The sequence below is a fragment of the Hyperolius riggenbachi genome, chromosome 11 (genome assembly GCF_040937935.1).
Source record: "Hyperolius riggenbachi isolate aHypRig1 chromosome 11, aHypRig1.pri, whole genome shotgun sequence".
Taxonomy (NCBI): domain Eukaryota; kingdom Metazoa; phylum Chordata; class Amphibia; order Anura; family Hyperoliidae; genus Hyperolius; species Hyperolius riggenbachi.
Window position 1 is genome coordinate 103,823,596 of NC_090656.1, and position 16,991 is coordinate 103,840,586.

At 45.8% G+C, this 16,991-nt stretch overlaps 1 protein-coding gene across 2 annotated transcripts in view; it reads right to left on the reverse strand.

Moving 5' to 3' along the window:
* LUZP2 (leucine zipper protein 2) overlaps nt 1-16,511 on the reverse strand; it is a 917,784-nt gene extending 901,273 nt beyond the window's left edge. For both annotated transcript variants that reach the window (XM_068259736.1, XM_068259738.1), the window contains exon 1: nt 16,453-16,511. In XM_068259736.1, coding sequence (XP_068115837.1) covers nt 16,453-16,469 — 17 coding nt within the window. In that variant the 5' untranslated portion in view covers nt 16,470-16,511. The remainder of the gene's footprint in view (nt 1-16,452) is intronic.
* Nucleotides 16,512-16,991: the final 480 nt, after the last annotated feature.

A 16,991-nucleotide genomic window follows, 5' to 3' on the forward strand; every position in this document is an offset into this window, starting at 1 on the left:
TAAAATGGGGTCACTTGTGGGGTTCCTATACTGCCCTGGCATTTTACGGGCCCAAAACTGTGAGTAGTCTGGAAACCAAATTTCTCAAAATGACTGTTCAGGGGTATAAGCATCTGCAAATTTTGATGACAGGTGGTCTATGAGGGGGCAAATTTTGTGGAATCGGTCATAAGCAGGGTGGCCTCTTAGATGACAGGATGTATTGGGCCTGATCTGATGGATAGGAGTGCTAGGGGGGTGACAGGAGGTGATTGATGGGTGTCTCAGGGGGCGGTTAGAGGGGAAAATAGATGCAATCAATGCACTGGGGAGGTGATCGGAAGGGGGTCTGAGGGGGATCTGAGGGTTTGGCCGAGTGATCAGGAGCCCACACGGGGCAAATTAGGGCCTGATCTGATGGGTAGGTGTGCTAGGGGGTGACAGGAGGTGATTGATGGGTGTCTCAAGGTGTGATTAGAGGGGGGAAATAGATGCAAGCAATGCACTGGCGAGGTGATCAGGGCTGGGGTCTGAGGGCGTTCTGAGGTGTGGGCGGGTGATTGGGTGCCCGCAAGGGGCAGATTAGGGTCTAATCTGATGGGTAACAGTGACAGGTGGTGATGGGGGTGATTGATGGGTAATTAGTGGGTGTTTAGAGGAGAGAATAGATGTAAACAATGGATTTGGGAGGTGATCTGATGTCGGATCTGCGGGCGATCTATTGGTGTGGGTGGGTGATCAGATTGCCCGCAAGGGGCAGGTTAGGGGCTGATTGATGGGTGGCAGTGACAGGGGGTGATTGATGGGTGGCAGTGACAGGGGGTGATTGATGGGTGATTGACAGGTAATCAGTGGGTTATTACAGGGGAGAACAGATGTAAATATTGCACGGGCGAATTGATAAGGGGGGGGGGTCTGAGGGCAATCTGAGCGTGTGGGCAGGTGATTGGGTGCCCGCAAGGGGCAGATTAGGGTCTAATCTGATGGGTAACAGTGACAGGTGGTGATAGGGGGTGATTGATGGGTAATTAGTGGGTGTTTAGAGGAGAGAATAGATGTAAACAATGGATTTGGGAGGTGATCTGATGTCGGATCTGCGGGCGATCTATTGGTGTGGGTGGGTGATCAGATTGCCCGCAAGGGGCAGGTTAGGGGCTGATTGATGGGTGGCAGTGACAGGGGGTGATTGATGGGTGGCAGTGACAGGGGGTGATTGATGGGTGATTGACAGGTAATCAGTGGGTTATTACAGGGGAGAACAGATGTAAATATTGCACGGGCGAATTGATAAGGGGGGGGGGGGGTCTGAGGGCAATCTGAGCGTGTGGGCAGGTGATTGGGTGCCCGCAAGGGGCAGATTAGGGTCTAATCTGATGGGTAACAGTGACAGGTGGTGATGGGGGTTATTGATGGGTAATTAGTGGGTGTTTAGAGGAGAGAATAGATGTAAACAATGGATTTGGGAGGTGATCTGATGTCGGATCTGCGGGCGATCTATTGGTGTGGGGGGGTGATCAGATTGCCCGCAAGGGGCAGATCAGGGGCTGATTGATGGGTGGCAGTGACAGGGGGTGATTGACGGGTGATTGACAGGTGATTGACAGGTGATTGACAGGTGATTGACAGGTGATCAGGGGGGATAGATGCATACAGTACACGGGGGGGGGGGTCTGGGGGGGGGTCTGGGGAGAATCTGAGGGGTGGGGGGGTGATCAGGAGGGAGTAGGGGGCAGATTAGGGACTTAAAAAAAAAATAGCGTTGACAGATAGTGACAGGGAGTGATTGATGGGTGATTAGGGGGGTGACTGGGTGCAAACAGTGGTCTGGGGGGTGGGCAGGGGGGGGTCTGAGGGGTGCTGTGGGCGATCAGGGGGCAGGGGGGGGGAAATCAGTGTGCTTGGGTGCAGACTAGGGTGGCTGCAGCCTGCCCTGGTGGTCCCTCGGACACTGGGACCACCAGGGCAGGAGGCAGCCAGTATAATAGGCTTTGTATACATTACAAAGCCTATTATACACTGTTGCAGCGGCGATCCGGATGCCAGTAACCCGCCGGCGCTTCCGAACGGCCGGCGGGTTACGGCGAACGGGGGGCGGAGCCAGTCCCCGGCGGCTGATCGCGTCACGAATGACGCGATCGCCGCATAGCCACTCCCGCAGCCGCCCCCGCCGATGGGCGTATTGCGGTCGTTTGGGACCGGTCTTTGCCGCCGCCCATCGGCTGGGGGCGGTCGTTAAGTGGTTAACAGACTTCATCTGCATATCTGGCAATCATCTGCAGATCTGAAAATCCATCCTGGTGGATCTGATCTGCAGATGATATGCAGATGATTGCCTGCTAAACAAGGTGTGTATGATGATCTGCAGATCTCATAGACTATGAATGCATTTTGAAGGAATGGATCTATTGCAGGAAGAGATCTTTTGCAGATAATGATCTTTTGAATGTGTACGGGCATCTTTGTGTGCAGCATCTTGCAAAGATTTTATCTGATGGGGAGTGCAGCTCCATAGAATAGACTGTGTAGAGTATGGCTCTCATACTACATGGAATGGGGTATAATTGGTCTGTGATCTTGCCTTTTCCAGAGACTTTTATCTCAAGTGTGTATGCAGCATTAGTGTATCCACTTAAAGCAGAACTGTAGTGAGAGGTATAAAGAGGCTGCCGTATTTAATTCCTTTTAAGCAATACCAGTTGCCTGGCAGCCCTGCTGGTCTGTTTGGCTGAAGAAGTGTCTAAATCACACCAGAAACAAGCATGCAGCTAATTTTGTATCTGTCAAATTTGTCAGAAACACCTGATCTACTGCATGCTTGCTCAGGGCCTATGGCTGAAAGTATTATTGGCAGAGGATCAGCAGGATAGCCAGGCAACTGGTATTGCTTAACCTCCTGAGCGGTATGGATGAGCTCAGCTCGTCCATCACCGCCGGAGGCTGCCGCTCAGGCCCTGCTGGGCCGATTTTTATCAAATAAAAAGCAGCACACGCAGCCGGCACTTTGCCAGCCGCGTGTGCTGCCTGATCGCCGCCGCTCTGCGGCGATCCGCCGCGAGCAGCGGCGAAAGAGGGTCCCCCCAGCCGCCCGAGCGCTAAAGGCTGGATCGGAGGCGGCTGACGTCAGGACTTTCAGTTGGCTGCATGAAATAGATTTTTTTTTATAAAAAAAAACCCTCCTGCAGCTGCCCTGCCCTGGCGATCTCAATAGAATGCCGGGGAGGTTAAAGGGACTACGAGCTCAAGTTAAAAAGGAAAATAGTACTCACCTGGGGCTTTCTGCAACCCAGTGCTGGTCGGGAAGTCCCAAGACGGCGTCCTGGCTCCTCTCCTAGGCCCCGCTCTGGAACGGCTGCCCGGCAGCAGCCCGGCGACACTGGGTCGAGTGTCTGGCTCCTTTTTCCGTGTATGACGCGGCTGACGTCACCACGCGCCGAACTGCCACGCCCGCCGCCGTATTGACGTGAGGCGGTCGGCGTGGTGACGTCAGCAGCGTCATACGCGGAAGAAGGAGCCCAACACTCAGCCCAGTGTCGCCAGGCTGCCGCCAGGCAGCCATTCCGGAGCGGGGCCTGGGGGAGGAGCCAAGACGCCGTTGTGGGACCTCCAGACCAGCACTGGGCTGCAGAAAGCCCCGGGTGAGCACTATTTTCCTTTTTAACTTGAGCTCGGAGTCCCTTTAAATAGAAATAAATATGGCAGCCTCCATATACCTCACTACAGTTCTCCTTTAAGTATTCTTCACAGAGGTTTCATGAAACCCTGTGGGCTCTGCCTCATTTTGAACACCAATGTTTATGTTGGTGGCTAGTTAAATGGGGACAAGAGCCATGCTTTTAATGGAAGACACAGGGATCATTCATGTTAAAGAGGGGCAAAAGGACCACATGTGCAACAAGGAGACTCCGGGAACTTAGTCTGTTAAAGGGGAGTGCAGGGTTTTTTTTTAAATAAAACACAGGTTGAGCTCCCTAAAAGGTGGACACAATTTTTATTGGTGTTAAAGAGTTTGGGCCCTGGCTTGTAAGAGGAGAACACAGGTTATCAAAGTGGGATTCAAGGGGCATGCTTATTAAAGAGAGCTGAAGGGAAAATTAAAACAAAAAACAGATACTTTCCTAAGAAGAGGGAAGGTTCTGGGTCATATAGAGCCTTCCCGTTCTAGTCTCCGCCTTCCCCCACAGGCTCCCCCGTTAGCCGTCTACGACCGTTCAGTTGAAAGCTGCTCATTTTCAGGTTGGGCTAGCTTTGGCAATCTTCAAAAAACACTTGGGCTTCCAAAGACGGGCCACTCCGTACTGCGCACGCATGAGCGCCCTCTTTTGCACAGTACAGAGCGTCTGTCTTTGGAAGCCCAAGTGCTTCCGAAGATTGTTGAAGTCTTCCGCAGCAGGAGATTTAAACCGAAAAGCCTGTGAGGAAACGGGGAGACCCGGAAGGCTCCATAGGACCAAGAGTCTTCCCTCTCCTTAAGTATCCGTTTTTCGTTATAAATTTCACTTCAGGTTCCCTTTAACCACTTCCAGACTAGCGCAGTTGAAATCTACGTCCTGCTTATGGCTGCGCAGCTCTGAAAGGACGTAGATTTCACACATCGCCGCCGCGTGGACCCGCCGCTCCCCCACCACCGCAAATGAGAGTAAAGGAAGTCAAGCTATCCTTTCATCCCCTTGACTTCCTTTATTGTTAAATGCTACCATTGTGTTAAATTAACACCGGTATCTTGTTTGCAAAATTGGAGCAAGTATTGGAATGAGCTTATTGGTGTGGCGATGCTCCAATGTGATATTGTGACACGTGGAAGGGTTAGAGCGAGCGGTTGCTTAGCTGCAGTGGGGATTGTGAGGTCAGATACATTATTATGTTGCTGACAGCCTGGCTCACAAGTCTACCCAAGAAGAGTTACATATGTTTGTCGGCATACATGTGCTTCACTGCGCGCTTAGCCATTTTCATGCTCTTAAACTATGAAAGATTTTTACCTTCCTGAAAATAGAAAATACAGAAACTAATTATCTTAGATCATTATCTGTAGGTCTTCCTGGTCGATTCATTCATTTGCATTTGGAAACCTGTTTATAGAATTATTTATACGTGTGCCGTACACTGGTGAGATACATTTTTAATACACAGAGGATACTGCCTGGAAACACATAGATAAGATGTCATATCTTGGAAAGTGTTCTCCTTTGCCACAATTTACAACCCTAGGTCAATCTCCCATTTTTAATGCATGTGACAGTATATTTGCATTAATTAGCAGTTTCGTTTTTATGCATTATGCATTGCACATCTGTACTTTTATGTTTTTGCAATAAACAGATTTTGAACACACATCTACTGGCTCCTGTAGTTTCTTCCTTCCAGCAGAGTGGGAATTCTCCCTTTGATATAATGCAGATCACCTAATCTCAACCACTCCCACTGCTAAAAAAAAAAAAAAATAACTCTGTGGCCAGCACTGCAGCTATAGTTCTTCACGACTTTCCACAACCTTCCCAGTATGTTAATAAAAGCCGTGTGTACCTAATCGCCCCACCCTGTCCAGAAGAAAAACATTCCTTTTTTTTTTTATTTAGCCCATTTATAAAGGCACTAGGAAGGCCAGGCGGGGGTGTGGGGCAGGGCTGTGGAGTCAGAGTCGCAGTCAAGGAGTAATTTTGGGTACCTAGAGTTGGTTTCATGGAGGGGGTGGGGGGCTTTTTCAGTTTAATTTTAACCTCCCTTGCGTTATGATCACTTCCAGATTTTCGGTCTAAAAGCCATGCAATTATTTTAATAAGCTTTTAGACCCTAAAAACAAGAAGGAAAAAAAATCATAGTACAGAGAGATCTGCAGCAGCTCCTGCATTTAACTCACTCCGCTGCGGATTTCCGTTTTTAGTCGGGATTACTGCTAAGGAGGTTAACAGACTGAGCCGGGACAGGAAGAGAAGACTCTGCTCAGTTGTAGCACTGCCATGCTGGCCACAAAGAGTTAAATTCTCAAAACAAGGAGGTGGTAAGTGAGATCAGGTAATCAGCTCTGTGTTCACAGTGGAGACTGGCTACAGCTGCACTCATACATGAAGAGGAGCGCTGCCTGGAGAACATACAGCAGCTCTTATCAGATATGTTCAGAGGGTCCCTGTGCGGCAACGGTGGGGTTGAGGAGGAGATGTAACGCCACTCCAGAAGCTGCCCTTTATCTAGGCAAGTATCTAACTTTTTCCAGAGACCTTGGGTTTGCATTCACTGCCATATGCAAAAAAAACCCATAACACATTGGGAGTAGATGGTACATTTATGAATCTGTATATGGATATACGATCAAACTAGTAGGAAGATTGATAGGCTGGGTGCACACTAGGGCAAATCACAGCGGTTTTGCCGCTGGTGTTGCACACAGTGCTGCGCGCACAACCGATTTCAACATATTTCTAAGGACTGCCTGTGATTTCGTTGTTTGCATTCATTGGGGGTTGATTCATTAAGTTACACTGCTAAAGCCGCACAGCTTAATGTGAGCAGCGCGAGTTGTGCACTTGCTGGTAACTTACACGCACTCCATTCACATAATGGCGGCTCCACTGATTCCGCTCTGAGCCCCATCACATCCAGTGGCTACATAGGATGACTTTGATTAGCCTAATAGGCTGCCTGTCACAGGCTTTAGCAGCACAGCTAAATGAATCAACCCCATTGACTGTTCCATTTTTGTGTTGCAAAATGTTTTTTCTGAATTATTATTATTTAGTATTTATATAGCGCCGACATATTACGCAGCGCTGTACAGTGTGTGTATGTATATATATTGTCTTGTTACTAACTGTCCATCAAAGGAGCTCACAATCTAACCCCTACCATTGCCATATGTCTATATTATGTAGTGTAAGTACTGTAGTCTAGGGCCATTTTTTTAGGGGGAGCCAATTAACTTATCCGTATGTTTTTGGAATGTGGGAGGAAACTGGAGTGCCCGGAGGAAACCCACGCAGGCACGGAGAGAACATACAAACTCTTTGCAGATAGTGCCCTGGATGGGATTCAAACCAGGGACCCAGCACTGCAAGGCGAGAGAGCTAACTACTACGCCACCGTGCTGCCCCCAGAATGCTGAACGCTGCAAGCCTTTCAAAAACAATTGAATGTTAGTGCTATGCTTTCAAATGCACACAGATGCAATATTAACCCAATATTGTTAACCCAATATTAATCCTGCATAGAAGAACGCATACAAAAATGTAAATGCAGAGAAAAGGGACTTCTAGTTGTTTGCGATTTCAGGCACCTCTAGTGCACAACCAGCCTGAGAGCAGGTTTATCGTTCAGTAAAGTTCACGTTCTACTTATTGACCACATTTATATGTAGAAAATGATTTCTATGCCAAAACCTACAGTAACAATTTCCCAAGAAATGGCTCATTTCTCTAGTAAGAAGCACACGTGGAGTTTCCATTAGTTGTTGACCTTGCATAGGCAGCAGGGACGTTCAGAGTCTATCTCACAGTAGCAATGTGCATATGCATATAAAAGGATAACGCACAGGCATGTCTGACACACATCGCTAGTGGGAAGATCCTAGCTCAAGTCCACAAAGAAAAATAAATGCTATATCTGGCCTTAGTGAGGAACCACAAACATTCATAGATTATTTAAAGTGTACCAGAGGCGACCTGTGACATGATGAGATAAACATGTATATGAACAGTGTAACACATATTAACAAGCTATTTTTCTTTTTTTATTCTGCTGCCTGAGAGAGTGTGTTAATTTTCAGGCATGGAAGTGATCGTTTCTGCCTTGTTAGTACCTTGTCGGGAACATAGCAGACCTCACTGATACGCAAAGTACAGCCATACTATTTTTTTCCTGGCAGAATATATATCTTCTTTAGGGCAGGGGAGAGATAGAAAAAGGTCAATAGTTCATGTATTTGAACCAAAGACACTTAGGGCCCAGTCTCACTACGACAATTAATGGGCGATTCCCGCTAATCGCCGAAGTGCTAGCGCTTTTTAAAGCGCTAGTGCTATTATAACCCTATGGCAGTGATCTCACTGCCGCAATTAGCACCAATCGCAAAACGTGTTACCAGCAGCATTTAGCCGCAATTCTGGAGTGATCACACTACAGTGCTTAAAACAGTGGAAAAATGATTGCGGTATTGCGGTAAAATAACTTGCGCAAAATGGTTTTGCGATTTTAAGTGTGAAAGGGGCCTCATTTTCAGGCGTAGGAGGATAAATATAATTGTTTATCGCATTCATTTAAATTTTACCCCTGGTTCACTTTAGGATTTGTAGACCTCATCAGGTGTTATTTTAGGACCAGTCAGGTTTCCTCTAGTTCTGCGTGTTGGTTTTTTTATTATTATTTAATGTACAAGATACGTACACTTTAATTTAAAGCAAAGGTAAACGGTGTTGATAACTGATTTATCATATATCAGTGCTGCAACAGTCATCTTGTAAATACATTGCGATTAAAAATCATCATTACATTTCAGTCTGTAGCCAGCTTTGATTTTCTAGATATAGCAGATGCATCAACATATTATACTGGCAACAGCAAACTCTTTGATGAAGGGAACAACCAGGTCTACGCAGTTTGAGCAGTTCATCTGCCAACACACCAAGTTACCTTTTCCTGATCAGGTGCCTAGTCAGCTCATTTACCTCAAAACACTTTCACAAACTGTTATATTCCCTTTAAGGTTGATTTTAGACAGACTAAGGCCCGGTTCACATTAGCGTTCGCTATCCGGATTTTCCGGATCTGATCCGGACCGCATACTGTACAAACGGAACGTACGTTCCGCATAGCAATGTAAAGTCTATGCAGACGTTCACACGCGTCCGTTCCGTACGTACTGGAGCCGGATCGGATCCGGACTCTTTTCCAACATGCGCTATTTTTTGGGTCCGGATCTCCGGCCCACGCACCCGGACCGGAGCCGGACCTGAGCCTGACAGCACCATCAGGAACACAGAAACCAATGGGGAACGGAAGGCACAGAACACACTGCCTACAAAAACCTGACGTTCTACCCCACTTCCTATGCGTATCCAAGCGGCCATTTCGGATGGGGACACATGGGCCAAGCATGTCTGGAGTGGAGCAGCAGTGACAGATGTGCTGAAAATGTTAGGCAGAATGTCGGAGGTGGAGGTGAGGCCTACAGCGGAGGAACCTGATTCTACAGGTGCACCTTCTGCTGACCCCAACATTTTTTTCTTAAAATTTCGCTATTTTTTGCCCACAGATCTGGATGGCAGCCTGATGCATGCCTGATGCAAACAGACCGGATCGGAACCATCCTGATCAGGATCCGGTCCGTTTGCATGGCAAAACGCAAGTGTGAACGGGGCCTAAGGATGAGTTGTGTTTGATATCATAATGTCTACAAGTAGAAGACCAGCATCTGGATTTCAGAACCTAAAAATAAGAAAGTAATACCAACTGCGTATACAGTAATATGCTCGCGCTGTTAATGGTTTTCACAAAACAAAAGCAACTCTTTTATCCTTTTTAAAAAACCCACTTACTGAATGTTGTGCTGATCCTCTGTCAGCAATTACTAAATAGGCAGATCCATAGCTGTAGAGAATCTTCAATAATAAACCTAATCTAAAAATTACAGTGCCCAATATACAGGTGACCAAGTGAGGTAATTGGTTACCGTCCAAAATGGGCCTTATACTGTGGTAGTGACATTAGACGATTGACTATGACAGGGATCAGACTGTGACCTCCACAGAGGGGCAGTCAGTGACATGAGCGGTTTGATGTACTCTGTAAAGGCACTGTGGGAAATGTCAGCAGTGCATCTGAATGCATAATAAAAATGACCTATCACAGGTTGGGTAGTTAGAGTCACAGCAGGGTGATTTAGTAAAGTGAAATTACATTTTTATTTAAAAATAAATAGAGTCTTCTCTAGGTCAGCTCTAAACATTATAAGGCTTTTTAGCAATCATTACTTTCGGTACTTTTGTTCGCATACACTGACAAAAAGGTCTTCTGTGTCTTTTTAGCAGGAAATGTAAAATGTGTGCATTAGTCTGCTATAATGACTTCAGCAGTCAAAGCTGTGCAAAAAGGACAAGAAAAAAAAATCACTTTATTCCCTCCAACACATTTCCAAATTTATGAAATGAAGTAAAAACCAGATCTGGGACTAGAACAGTGCATCTAAATGCTCCCTCTACTGGATATAAATGGACTGTGCCAATATGAAAACTTGGGACATGGCAAGTACCCTTTACAACACCCTGAAAAAGGTTGCAAGGGGCACACCTGTTTTACCACCGAGAACAGCGTGCCCAGGTCACTCTGGCCTGAAATGGTGTCTAGGTAGTGAAAAACCCTTAAGCATGGTAGTTGAGACAATTCATCTAATGTGCCAACAACAGGCCCAGATTTACATCATAGGAGCATGAAGGCACATATGTCCTGGCCGGCTGGCCCCACAGACTTCACCCACCTTGAACCTACAACCCCCCCAACTGCACTGCAAGTCTGCTGGCTGTCACTTCTCCCTTACATCCCTAGCTAGAGGTGTCCCTTAGCATCAAGTAGCCAGAGGTACCCTCAGTATTAAGTAGCTAGTGGTGCCGGATCTCGTCAGTGGAATGCCGAGAGTAGGGTGGGTAACCTCATTTACACTCATCGGGACTCTGCATACGGAAGAAGGGAGGCACTTGGGGAGGGGAGTGAGCCGCCTTTCCATCATCAGGCGCCTGTAGGCATGTACCTATAGTGCAGGGGCGGCGCCAGGGGGGTGCAAGGGGGTGCTCGAGCACCCCCTAGAATTGTCCAAGCACCCCCAAAGCACCCCCTGGAGTGAACTGACTTCAGGCGTCTAAAAGACGCCAAGTCAGTTCACAGCGGCAGCCCGAAGCAGCAGAGCAGGGCTACGGTAAGATGGCCGCCCGGAGCCCTGTTCTGCAGACTTCGAGTCTGCAGTGCATGGCTTCGGGCGGCCATTTTCCCGTAGCCCTGCTCTCTGCATGCAGGCAGGAAGTCTCGTCGTGACGTCGGGAAGGAAGAGGATCGTGGGCACGCGGGCGCTGCGCGCCACAATAAAGTCGGGACTCGGGACAGGAGGTCGGGAAAGAAGGTCTTCTGGCTGTAGGTGAGTAAATGGGTTTTTCTTTTCTTTTTCAGGTGATGCTGATTGTGCATATTGGGGTCATATCTGCTACGGATTGTGCATATTGGGGTCATATCTGCTACGGATTGTGCATATTGGGGTCATATCTGCTACGGATTGTGCATATTGGGGTCATATCTGCTACGGATTGTGCATATTGGGGTCATATCTGCTACGGATTGTGCATATTGGGGTCATTTCTGCTACCGATTGTGCATATTGGGGTCATTTCTGCTACCGATTGTGCATATTGGGGTCATTTCTGCTACCGATTGTGCATATTGGGGTCATTTCTGCTACCGATTGTGCATATTGGGGTCATTTCTGCTACCGATTGTGCATATTGGGGTCATTTCTGCTACCGATTGTGCATATTGGGGTCATTTCTGCTACCGATTGTGCATATTGGGGTCATTTCTGCTACCGACTGTGCATATTGGGGTCATTTCTGCTACCGATTGTGCATATTGGGGTCATATCTGCTACGGATTGTGCATATTGGAGTCATATCTGCTACCGATTGTGCATATTGGGGTCATATCTGCTACCGATTGTGCATATTGGGGTCATATCTGCTACCGATTGTGCATATTGGGGTCATATCTGCTACCGATTGTGCATATTGGGGTCATATCTGCTACCGATTGTGCATATTGGGGTCATATCTGATAACGATTGTGCATATTGGGGTCATATCTGATAACGATTGTGCATATTGGGGTCATATCTGATAACGATTGTGCATATTGGGACCATATCTGCTACCGATTGTGCATATTGGGACCATATCTGCTACCGATTGTGCATATTGGGGCCATATCTGCTACCGATTGTGCATATTGGGGCCATATCTGCTACAGATTGTGCATATTGGGGCCGTATCTGCTACCGATTGTGCATATTGGGGCCATATCTGCTACCGATTGTGCATATTGGGGCCATATCTGCTACCGATTGTGCATATTGGGGTCATATCTGCTACCGATTGTGCATATTGGGGTCATATCTCCTACCGATTGTGCATATTGGGGTCATATCTGCTACCGATTGTGCATATTGGGGTCATATCTGCTACCGATTGTGCATATTGGGGTCATATCTGCTACCGATTGTGCATATTGGGGTCATATCTGCTACCGATTGTGCATATTGGGGTCATATCTGCTACCGATTGTGCATATTGGGGTCATTGGACGTTTTTTGTTAAAATCTGCTCACATTACGTGTATTTTCTTGAGAAAACCTGCACAATTATGTGAATTTTCTGGGAAAAGGGTCACCAAAACTTGGGCCCTCTGTCTTTGCGTTGCACTTTTAAAGGGAACCCGAGGTGAGATTAATATTGAGGCTGCCATATTTATCTCCCTTTAAGCAATACCAGTTGCCTGGCTGCCGTGCTGGTCCTCTGCCTCTTATTCTTTCAACCATAGACCCTGAACAAGCATGCAGCAGGTCAGGGGTTTCTGACAATATTGTCAGAACTGACAAGATTAGCTGCATGGCTTGTTTCTGGTGTAATTCAGTTCACTACTACAGCCAAATAGATCAGCAGGGCTGCCAGGCAACTAGTATTGTTTAAAAGGAAATAAGTATGGCAGCCACCATATCACTCTCACCCTGGGTTCACTTTAAATTACAGTTAGCCCCGCCCTCATCCGGTCATGACCACGCCCATTTTTCGCCGCGGCGCGCTTCGCGCGACGCAGGTCGTCAGCTCCCCCGGAAATTGGTCCAGCACCTGCATAGCACCCCCTAAAAAAATTTCCTGGAGCCGTTACTGCTATAGTGCCTTATGGTAACAACAGCCCTAGCCAACAAGCACCTGTTCCAGCACCTACAAGTGGTTGGCAGAACTCAGGTCATTGATATAAAGGCATGGCCTGGTTTCACTATTCTATTTCTCCAACCAAGGCGGTAAAAAATTTACATGTTCAATAAAATTAGAACTACAGTCCGATATTACACGATGAAGACCGGTCTTCAAAATCCCTATTGCCTGATTAGCTACCCAATCTCTCTGGCCTAAAATAATCTGTGTAAAACAGACTTTCCCATGTAGGGAGTAGTGGCAGCAGCCATCTGCAGTTTTGTGTCATCTGCTAAGCAGTAACCTCAAGTTCATGGGGAGCTGGGCAAATAAGGAAAAGGACTCTACACTAAAAATCAGCACAGCTATATCAGTCAATATTCTTCCCTTGTTTAATTAGCTATACAGAAGTGACTCAAATCTTCCCAACATTACTGTGGAGCTGTGTTCATATCTAGTTTTTTTAACCAATTTTTTTGTTTGTTTTTTAAATAGTGTGCCATTTTTTTTAACGACTTTCAATGATTTATTTCTTCCCCTGCTAGTTGTAATTCAACCCTCCCTACGCAGTAAACCTACAGAGTGCAGAGGGATGCAAATATTTTGTTCTCTTCTGTTTTGCAAATTATTCCTGCAGGAAGATGTGAATTTGGGGAAGTTATGGCTGTCAACAAATATTTTGCCACAATTTCACAACAGATCTGAACTTTCTGGCAACCCAAAAAAAAAAGCATGCCTAGTTGCAAACTCAAATTGAAAGGTCATTTTTAACAACATGTAGGGTTTCTTCACAACACCACCATGGGCTGTGCTGCAACAGACACTGATTTACAGTTGCAGTGCACTTCAAAGACTATAAACAGTTCACACCTCATAAGTTGTGCTGTGTTGCAATGGATTTCATTGTTACAACGTAGAACACACAGTTTATTACTAGTACCACATACATTGGTGCCCACAGTGATAGGCTGGGTTCACACATAAAAAGGTGTCCAGCCCTGTCTTGTCAGTTTTTGATAGTTGGCATCAGCAATGTGTGTTTATATGGATGCATTCACACAAATCTGTACATTACTGGTCCAGTCCATTTTGTATCAGGTTTGTTTGCTTTTCTATAATGGTGTTCACACATAAAAAGGTGTACAGTTCAGGGTCCCGCCGAGTCCAGTCTTGTCAGTTTTGTACAGGTTTCTATGGGTGTGTTAACACATAAAAAGGTATGCAATACCAGGCCAGTCAGGTAAAACGGATACAAAACTGATGCAAAACCGATAGGACAGGAACGGCACTGGAAATGTACATATTTATGTGTGAACAAAGCCTTAGTCAGGAAAGATGGATATTGATCAGTTGCTTCTTTGCGTACATTACTCCGCTTGTTCTTGGCTGTGTTATATGTATATAATAATGCAATGCAGCATGCCAGAGTGAATATTTAATTAAAATTCAGATGCATAACAATCTTAAATTAAAGTTTAAATAAATGTCGAGTTTCTCTTTAAATGCCTGCGTGGGTATCTAATAGCCGCAAAGAAAATGATCTGTTGGTGGAACTTGAGGACAAAATTGGAAAACACTGGTCTAAGCAGACATTCCACATAAAACGCCAGGCAGCTCTAGACAGACCTTCATGACAAGGAACAAATTGCTATAATTTCTCATCAGGTAAAGTGGACACTTCAAAGGCTGTACAGGACAAGCAAAGGAGGTAATGAATACTAACTACAAAGTTTATTAATACCCTGGACTGCCTTGGAATATACTGTCAGAGTGGAGCGCGACCCTTTATGCCGCAATAAAAGAACACACACACACAGTGTTCTGCAAACAATCGCCTGTTCTTTAGCAGACCATCTAAGACCATGAGGGGGCTGATATAACCAGAATCTCCCCGATGTGATTGGAGGGAAGGGCACAGGGAGGGCACACTGGCTACAGCATGGTGCAGCCATTCACCACAGTGACAGATACTGTACTGTCCACAGAAACAAGTTTCTATCATGCACAGGGCCAACCAAGATGCTGCTCACTGCCGAGAAATTCCAGGAATAGAACAGAATATCAATGTCACCCTTAATATTGCTTTAATGAAGAGGAATGTAGATGCAGAACACACATTAGCTTTTGTTTAACGGATATATCCAAAATAATTTAACCCCTGCCATGCCAGTACCAAAACATAATAATCTGCTAAGATTAAGTACATTAGACGGCAGCAGACAACAACTGGGTTTAGTCATAATGCATAAAGCAGATGAAATCGCAATAATAAGCTGCCACTGGGCAATGACAAATAGTGTAAACTGAGCAGGTTTGTAATTAGTTGCGGCCAATAAACATCTTAACCTCAGATTATTTGCACATGCAAGACTATCCCTGTGCAAACAGTACGGCTGGATAATTTTCAATTGGTCATGTGCAGAACACAGCAACCAATCAGACTCCAGTTCATCACGCTATTCGTGAAAGGTGAGTTTTGATTGGATACTGTGGTTTATTGCACTTTTCCTGCTCTTATCTGACCTACTAAATAAGACAACGGGAGTTTATAGTTGTTAACAATGACCAGACCAGCATTTAAATCAAACATTCTGAAACCGAATAGCAAACTCAAAGTTAGAAGGTAAAATGAAACCAAGCCAGCAACTCAGCTGAAGTCATCTCAATCTAAAAATAACCTTCATTAAGGAGTGATACCTTCAGTTGGGCTTTAATTGGGTCTATAAGCACAACACATCAATAGAAATAGACGTCTTTTTAACTCACAATAGCCCAAACCATTATTTCTCTACATTTTTAGAAAGAACCCTTTGCGAAAGATGGGGTTTGCCTAATACTCTCCAGCTGTGAATAGCTTCTGAAGTACCCCACTGGCACACATACACTTGTTCTAAATGTTCCATAATTGTGAAAAAAAAAAGGTTTTCCAAACATTCACTCTTGCTTTTATTATTATTATTTTTATTAAACAAAATAAACTTGATGTTAAAACTAAATATCATGACTGCAACAACTTCAAGTACCCATAATCCTGATCCAAGTACCCCCCTCTGGGGTAAGAAAAACGCATGTTGAGAACCTCCAGACAGCCAAACTGGACAACTCAGAAAAAACACCATAAACCTTCAACAGACACAGACATCAATTCTGTTCAACATACATAAGTAGAGGGGTGATTTATCAAAGCAGGTGCAAAAAGCATCTGGAGCAAAAGTGATGCTGTTGCCCAGAGAAACCACACAGAATAGTCACAATTAACCACTAAGAGCTGATTGGTTGTTGGGGCACCTGATTCAATTGTCTCTGCACCTGTCCTGATAAATCATCCATAATAAGTTTAATTTCTTTGAGCAGGGATCCCATCCCCAAGCTGTGCAGACCAGTGTAGAGAAGGGACAAGCGTATTCTAGACAGATAGCAGTCAAAGGAAAAGCACACAATAGACAGACAGAACCTCCAGCATAGCACAAGGGAAAGTAGCACAGTCAGTATCCCACACACCATCCTCAATGCAGAACATGCTTTCTCTACTCACCTAGTGCTGAAAACCATCGCAGGCAACACGAGAGAAAGCAAGTAGCAAGCAGGGAGAGATTTCATGCTGCAGCTCTCCCTGTCTCTGAGCTTGGTATCCTTTGTATATTATTTCCTCCCAGCGATCCCTGGTCTTGTAAAACAAAAGCCCTTCCTCAAGGCAGGATGCTCCAGTGCAGAGGAAAAAGAGACAGATAGCAGATCTGGGGAGAATGCAGAAGGACCAACAGACTGGGCTAATGAAAGCAACTCAAAGCTAGATGCAAGCTCCAAGTGTGATGTCACAGGCAATGGACCTGCTGCTGCAAGACTCCTTGCCTGATAGTCTGTGATTATTCAACACAGTGACTCTATTGATGTCCTCAGGGGGTTGTTATTACTAGCAGTTTAAGTGGCAGCCGGGGAGAAAGGGGAGTGAGCGAGGGGGTTACTTCATTCTCCGCTTAAATGAGGTCTTATTTGTACACTGGCAGGTATCAGTGAAAGCAGAATTCTGATATAATTAGTGCTTGGTCAATCCAGCCATACATCATGGGAGGA